The 8573-nt window shown below is 34.2% G+C and overlaps 1 protein-coding gene across 4 annotated transcripts in view; it reads right to left on the bottom strand.

Moving 5' to 3' along the window:
• The window catches only part of RABGAP1L (RAB GTPase activating protein 1-like), a 400947-nt gene that overhangs the window by 361565 nt on the left and 30809 nt on the right, over positions 1 to 8573 (bottom strand). For all 4 annotated transcript variants that reach the window (XM_014540906.1, XM_014540905.1, XM_005867681.2 and 1 more), the window contains 2 exons: positions 5180 to 5337; positions 2900 to 3010 (listed from right to left, as the gene is read on the bottom strand). In XM_014540906.1, the coding sequence (XP_014396392.1) occupies positions 2900 to 3010; positions 5180 to 5337 (269 nt within the window). The remainder of the gene's footprint in view (positions 1 to 2899; positions 3011 to 5179; positions 5338 to 8573) is intronic.

Here is an 8573-nt window from a genome sequence, read left to right as displayed (position 1 = left end):
TGAAATCAAAAAAATATATTTTTTTAAAAGAGCTCCAATAAAAATCTATAGATTGTACCAATGTCAATTTCCTAATTCTCCTATTGTACTAGAGTTATATAAGATGTTCCCATTTAGAGAAGCTGGGGGAAGTATGCATGGAGCCTCTCTATACTATTTTGTAATTTCCTGTGAGTCCATAATTATTTCAAATTTAAAAGTTTATTTAAATACGAGCTCCAACATCTGTAATACGTGAATTTATACAAACACAGTATTTCTTAGTATCTGACGCTAAAAAGGTAGTAGTACTACATACATACGTCTATAGTGCTATCTCCATCTACTGGGTGCCAGCAGAAGCCAGCAATGAAAGACATTGAAAATTCTGTCCTAATCACAAGTTCCAGCCCAAAGGCTGAAAAACAGAAGCTTCCAATTATTAACTCTCAGAGCATCTAAAATAACTATCAGAGAACAATGAAATCGTTTTGTATAACTAAACTTAGCTTTCCTAAGGAAAAAGAGAGTTATCTTTCTAATAAATTTTTCTCATTCTCAGGATGTCCATTAAGAAAAGTTATTAGGATATCTGAGACTCTTGATTTGATTAAAAGATTTCATAGATACAGTAACTTACATAAGGGGATAAAAGATGCAAATAAAACTAACATCTAGGCAACATGAAGTCAGTGACTTGAGCTTCTTTCTAAATCAAACGGGAACAACTTGCCTAGGGTAAAGACAAAAGTATATGCTAGGCAAATTCAGCAAAAGACCCTCAGAATGGACTAACATCCAATTAAATCAGCACAAAAATAACAAACAGCTCAAACACTACCACCTGTCTACTTTAGTGATGTCAAACTATGCTAGAAAATTGTTTGGACAGTAAGAAGAAAATAGCCCCTGATGATTTATTTTTCAGTACCTGTTGGCTTGGAAATCTTTTCCTTAAGAAAATAATTCAAAAAAAGGTAACTGCCAGCAACGTTTACAATCCAGAGGTGTTAAGAATTCTCTTGACAAGACTGCCACCTACTGGATTACCTTAAATTCCAGCATTTAACATTTTGAGATTTAAAAATGTTAAATACCACATATAACCAATAAAAGACAAGGGTGTGCCCTGACCGGTTTGGCTCAGTGGATAGAGCATCAGCCTGCGGACTGAAGGGTCCTGGGTTCGATTCCAGTCAAGGGCATGTACCTTGGTTGCAGGCACATCCCCAGTGGGGAGTGTGGAGGAGGCAGCTGGTCGATGTTTCTCTCTCATCGATGTTTCTAACTCTCTATCTCTCTCCCTTCCTCTCTGTAAAAAATCAATAAAATATATTTTTAAAAAAAAGACAAGGGTGTATTTTTTAAATAATAATAATAATTATTATTATTATTATTATTATTATTCCAAGCAGTTACCAAAAAAAATCCACATCACAGGAAATTCTGCCTGTTAAATTATTATTAAAGGAAGACCATTAGCCTGAAGCAATCTCAGTCAATTTTATTTTTTAAATTTATCTTTATTTACTTAACCAGTTCATTCTATTGTATATTTATCTTTATTGTTGAAAGTATTACAGATGTCCCCTTTTTTCTCCATTTACCCCTTCCACTCTGCATCTATCCTCCAACACCAAGCCTATCACACTAGAGTCTATGTTTGCAGAGCTCATCTGACAAATGTGTGAAAAAGGAAACAAAGAAACTTAACATGGATTTAGTAATTATTGCAGTATATATGAACTCACAGTTGTTAGATATTATCATCAATATTACTTATATTAAAATAAGAGCAATACAGTAAGTGGTTATAAAGGTAATAATTTTTAACCACCCTAATATTATGCAAGTGGGTACTTGGGGCTTAGATAAAATTTCTAATGATGCAGCAATATGTTATGTTTACAAAAGTGCTTTACCTCAACTTAGGCAGAGTTCACATAATGTGCTCTAAAATATGCCTTAAAATTATTCCAAAAGCAGCTGAAGTGATAATGAAGACACTGATGTTGAAGATTATTGAAGAGATTCTAATTACAGTTGTCTTATGAATGTGAGCATGGACAAAAAGCAACATTTCTAAGTTATTATTTTGTGTAATATATTTTAAATGTATATGCAAATGTTTAAATTAACCAAAAAAAATATTATGTTGGGCATTCAATGATTTCACCTTTATTCATCAAGGTTTCTACATTCAAGGAGTTCAAACTGGGAGCTTCTCATTGGAAAAAGGAAGGCCTGTACCTTATATATAAGTATACTATATGCCTCTAAAGTAGAGGCTTATTAGACCTCTTAATCATAAAACTCCAAGATTTTTAAGTAATTACTAAAAGTTAAATTACAGTGGGGCCTTGACTTATGAGTTTAATGCGTTCCGAGACCGAGCTCATTAAGGAGCTCGTTAAGGAGCTCGTTAACTCCAATTACTCTGTCAACTCAATGCAAAAAATCGGCCGAGAGACAGCTGGTATCTCAAAAAACTCGTTAGTCGGGACACTCGTAAGTCAAGGCCCCACTGTACTCAACATCTAATACTTCTTGGCCTGTGTTATTACAGACTTGGACAAATGGAAAGTTGCCTTCTGAGGTATCTGTCTCATATATATAAATAAGGAATAGCAAGAAAGATTGATTTGACCAAACAGGGTTGAAGAAGTTGTTACTGAAAAAATAGTCATTTCATGTTTATTGCTCCCATCAATGAGATTTCAATGAACCAGTTATATCTAACTTATTTAAGCGCAGAAAGTATTATGATTCTTATCCTCATCTTCATTTTTTAAATGAAGAAACTGAAGTATGGTGAAAAGCCACAGTGACTAATACAGCTGAGATTCAATAGTATGTCTCTTGAAACACAATAACAATGTCAATACAAGTTTGGGGTAGCATTTAGGAGCAAGCTGCTTACCTTTCAATAGCTAATTCTTTGTTAGAAAGTTGCTGCACTGTAATCACAACCTTCTTCTCTATTCCTTGCTTCAATTTGAAATAAAATTTATCTCTGTCCTTAGGCACAGGACTGAAATATGCAAAAAGAACAGGAATTATCAATACAATAAGTAATAAAATAACGTAAGATAATCTATTGCAACATTAGAATGAGACAAGGTATTTAAGCAACAACACCCTTATTCTTAAAATGTACTAAACTCTCATCCTGCCACACAGTAACAAACTATCTATAATAAAAAAAGTGTCATGCTAATTAGACCGGACATCCTTCCAGACAACCTGCCGGAAGCCAGGGCTTCAAGGGAAGCCTGTATCCCGGGTGCCAGAGGGACGCCGGTGCCAGCAGCCAGGGGAAGGAAGGCCTGCTCTTGCACGAATTTCGTGCACTGGGCCTCTAGTAATTTTATAATCAACAAAACCTAACAGAGGTTAAAAACAAGATTTTGTAAATGACATCATTTCAAATTTTATTTTTTAAATTTAACAAATTTAGGAATATGATTTAATAACTTGTTTTTAAAGACAGTCCCATGTCTGATTTAGCTGGAAGTGCAGTTCTGAGTTCTTTTAACATAGTGAAACCCAAGGCAAAAAAAAATTAGAAGATGAGCTTACTTTTAAACATCTAGAACAGTGGTTCTCAACCTTCCTAATGCCACAACCCTTTAATACAGTTCCTCATGTTGTGGTGACTCCCAACCATAAAATTATTTTCGTTGCTACTTCATAACTGTAATTTTGCTACTGTTATGAATCGTAATGTAAATATCTGATATGCAGGATGTATTTTCATTGTTACAAATTGAACATAATTAAAGCATAGTGATTAATCACAAAAACAATATGTAATTATATATGTGTTTTCCAATGGTCTTAGGCGACCCCTGTGAAAGGGTCGTTCGACCCCCAAAGGGGTCGTGACCCACAGGTTGAGAACCACTGATCTAGAATGTGAGATGACTGTGATATATCCAGGAAAATATACATAAAAAATGGACAAAGTGATATAGATTGCAGCATTCTAGCCTAGGCAAGACTGAATATTCGTAAGAGTTATTAAAACAATAAATGTCTAAAATATAGGTTGTCTTATCTAAAAAAGAAAGAAACCTTGAGCAACTTATTTGACCTAGGATCAATTTCTGTATCTATAATAAACAGATAAAATACCTACCTAACAATTATTAAAATTGAAAGCACAGTTAAGGCACTTACTAGTAAGTGATCATTAGAATATGACTGGCCCTACCCGGTTTGGCTCACATAGAGCTTGGAATAAAAATCCTTCACCCTGAGTGTAAAGACAAATGGGGGTGAGGAATGAATGGAAAAAAAAAACATGGAGCCCTCGCTGTTTTGGCTCAGTGGATAGAGTGTCGGCCTGCAGATCAAGAGTCTCGGGTTCGATTCAGTCAAGGGCACGTACCTCAGTTACAGGCTCCTCCCCACCTGGGCTGGTCAGGGCACATGCAGGAGGCAACCAATCGATGTGTTTCTCTCACATCAATATTTGACTTTCCTTTTCTCTTCCACTCTCTCTAAAATCAATACAAAAATATCCTCAGGTGAGGATTAAAAACAAAAGAATACAACTGTGTCCTATTATCCACCTATTTTTGAAATGGAAAAAAATTCTAAATATACCATAGAATGAACTGGTTAAGTAAATGATGGTCAAACCACACAATATACTATTGGTAACCATTAAAAATAATTTTGATTAAGTACATTTTAACAAAAAATTCTTATAAAGTTAAAAGAAAAATTTATATGTATAGGAATATATTTAAAAATACCTCCTAGACTTGTATGCATGCATATAAGCATAACCAATGGACATAAGACACTGGGGGGTATCCCTTTGTAATACTTTTAGCAATAAAAAAAAATCCAACAATGACAAAAAATAAAAAAATACCTCCTAGAAATAAACAAAGGAAATAACTAAAATATTAAAAGTGATTGTCTTAGCTGACAATACTACAGCTGTTTTTTATTCTACCTTTATTATTTTACTAAGTTTTCTATAATAAATATCAAGACTTTTAAATATTAAGAAAATCACTTACTAAAATATTTTTAAATCAGGAGAAAAGTGAAACATATTCATTCACCAAATATTTCTTTAGCATTTTAAAGCTTTAAACGAACATTGTATAGTTTCTGGCCTCTTTATATTAGCCAATATCATATTTCAGGCACAATATCAATTTTTTTTCATTCCAAATAACCTCACCTAAAGTTTCCTTTTCCATCATCTTCTTTTACCTCCAAGGAGACACTGAAGGTAAACACATCACTGTCGGGTGTAGGAATAACTGAGTCTTTAACATCAGACACTTGTCTGGAAGAACGTTTGAATGCTGTACAGAAACTATATAAAATTCTGCTTACCTAAAAGAATAAAAATGGGAGTACCATTAGGCAAGGCTTTAACTGCATTTTTATACCCTTCTCTCCTAATTCTTGAATCTATAATTTACCATAACATTTTTCTTCAGCAGATATAGTATAGGCATATATACAGTTTATAATATATGTTGTATAGTCTGTAATATTATATATATATATGGCTACTTTTTTCAATCTGGCATTTAAACACAGTAATAAAGATATTTAAGTTCACAAAAGATCTCTATTTATTTATAGATGAGTCTAGACCTCAGAATATAGTATATTGCAACGAATGAATTGAAAGATAATTACTAGAATGATGCCGGCATCTAAACCTCCCCAATCAATACACACAAACAAGGTTTTAGCCCAAGTCGTCAATTTCTCTTTTCACTTCCCTCAGCTTCAGAGGACTAGACATTTAGGCATAGAATGAAGCAAATACTGGTTTTTGCGATAAACAAACACAATAAAATGGTTGTTTCCAGTGTTGTTACGCAATGTGGTTGTGATATAAAGGTATTGCAGGATTCCAGAATGCATGCTGAAATGGTCATATCTATTTTACTAGTAGTAAGCCACCCTCATACACTTCCCCTAAAGTGGAGAAATATCACACACTATTCCAGAAGTTATTCTTTCCCTCAGTTCCAAAAGAAGCAACATACCATCTCACATCTGTGTAAGCCTAAAGCACAAAAGACCTTCCAAATCTCTTGGACCACTCATGGGTTGAACAAAGAAAACATGATGAAATAAGAAGGGTTTAACAAAGGTCATATTTTCAAAACCTCACATTGGGAGGAACAAGTAAAGAGACTTCTCTGGATGTTAATAAATCCTTCACTTTAAATAGAGTGGGTTCAAATTACTCACTGAATTATATTTGTCTAGGACTGTAATATTTTGTAATTTGCTTGAAACAAGAGCACTTTCATCAACAGTAGAGTTTCTTAAAGTATGGGGTCTTTCCCCATTTTTCTATCTTGTTATATTCATATATTCTACCTTTTCTCATACATTCAGTCTATCACATTCAAAAACAAGTAATTCTCAAACCTCCATCAGCCATACTTACACATATTAACCTATATTACCCTAAAATGCCTTGCCAATGCCAAATTCATAGCTTCTTAAATATAAACTTTTAACTGTATAAGAATGTTTAACTTCAGCAATATCACATTGCACATAAAATTTTAATATTCTAATGTGTCATCTGATTTTAATGTTATATTAATGAATAAAAACAGCAAAGGATTGACATTAACAAAAACTGTAGGCCTCAAATCTTATGCATTTAAAACAACGATAAATTTACTCATTATTTCCGCAAATATATTTTGAACATGTTCGGTGCACTAAGTATTATACAGCAGTTAACATGGAGCTTACATTCCAGCACATACATGAAAGCTGAATGTGCTTAAGGTAGGTGAGGACTTATTAGGTAAGCCAAAAGCAAAAATGTTTAGTCCCAACTGGATACTTATTTGACTTAGCTCAGTAATTTAAGTGTTATAGAGGAAAACAGAACCAAAGAACATGCTAAGAATATGTCATTGAATATTGTGCCTACAAAGTAAAGTGTAAATAGGAACTTTAAACTACTTTTGGTTCTTTGAGTACTCCCCACCTCCTAACCCCCAATAAAATGTGAAGTCTATTGGTCTCTTTTTACCCATTCAACTTCAGCATATTTTTAAGAAAACACTATATGTGAAAACAGGGAAATACCTTTTTTCCCTGTTTTACATAATTTTTCAAACATTTGTATAGTCAAACTCCAACTATATTTCTTTTTTTCTCCTCTCCTATATCGTCTATTTCACTTTCTTTGTGTCAAAGCTATCAGCAAGCCTACCACATCATACCACATCAAAAAAAGTCAAAAAAAAACTTGGCAAATTCTAAAGTAGATGGCAAGGCTCAGGAATTTCTCTTTTAAAAGGTTAAGTATATGGGGTTGAGCCAGAGTAGGTAGAGAATGATGGGGGGCGGGAGGATCAGACTACACCTTTCTCTCTTTTTGGAGGAAAGACATAACAGCACATTAACATCATTAATATCAATCAAACTGCATTTAGTCCTGAACGTATCTTACAAGTTGCTATTTCCAACAAAAGGTGAAAATCATTTGTGAATTCTAGAGTGGTAAATAAGCTGGAATGGTATCCACAGATTAGTAAGGTAGAGAGCTTCAGAAACAATAATGACCAATATTTATAGTTACTGGAACAAACCGGGTAACCAATATCATGACAAGGAAATTAACACAAGCCATGGCAAACATTTCTATGTATGCCAACTATTCCATGCGCACGCGCGCGCGTACACACACACACACACACACACACACACACACAAATGTACTAGAATAGGCCTTTTCTTTGCAGAAGGCAAAAGTTTATTGACATAATACAGTACAATTTTTCCCCAGAACACAGTACCTATAGAAAGCACTAATTAAACACAAAACTATGTTGGGATTGTTGTTGTTATTGTGTTATTGGTTCTGAAGAGGTGAAAAGGAGAGTGCATGTAGATACATGGAAAGGAGAAACACCAAAATCTTAACGCTGGTGAAATTTTGAATTATATATATATTTTTTATTTATATATATATTTTATTTCAGTATTTTCCAAATTCTCAAATATGTACTACATGTTAATAGTAAAAAAAATAATTTTAAAAAAGTGCTATTTTAGCCTTGGCTGGGTGACTCAGTTGGTTGGAGCATAGTCCTGTACACCTAAAGGCTGTGAGTTCAAATCCCAGTTAGGGTACATACCTAGGTTGCAAGTTTGATCCCCGGCCAGGGAGCATATAGGAGGCTACCAGATTGATATTTCTCTCTCACATTGATGTTTTTCTCTCTCTCCCTTCCTTCCTCCCGCTCTTCCCTGATTTCTAAAATATATCATTAGCCCTTGATGGTTTGGCTCAGTGGATAGAGCATCGGCCCTCAGACTGAAGGGTCCCAGGTTTGATACCAGTCAAAGGCATGTACCTCAGTTGCAGGCTCGATCCCTGGCCCTGGTCAGGACACGTGCAGGAGGCAACCAATTGATGTGTCTGTCTCTCTGTCTCTACCTCTCCCTTCCACTCTCTCCAAAAATCAATGGAAAAGTATCCTCGAGTGAGGATTAACAAATAAATAAATAAATAAATAAAATATATCAGTAAAAACATATCCTTAGGTGAGGATTTTTTTTAAAAAAGACATTTACTTAAA

The sequence above is a fragment of the Myotis brandtii genome, unplaced genomic scaffold, assembly GCF_000412655.1.
Source record: "Myotis brandtii unplaced genomic scaffold, ASM41265v1 scaffold250, whole genome shotgun sequence".
NCBI classification, from domain to species: domain Eukaryota; kingdom Metazoa; phylum Chordata; class Mammalia; order Chiroptera; family Vespertilionidae; genus Myotis; species Myotis brandtii.
Note: the sequence above shows the minus strand (reverse complement) of the source record. Positions and strands in the feature narration are given on the sequence as shown.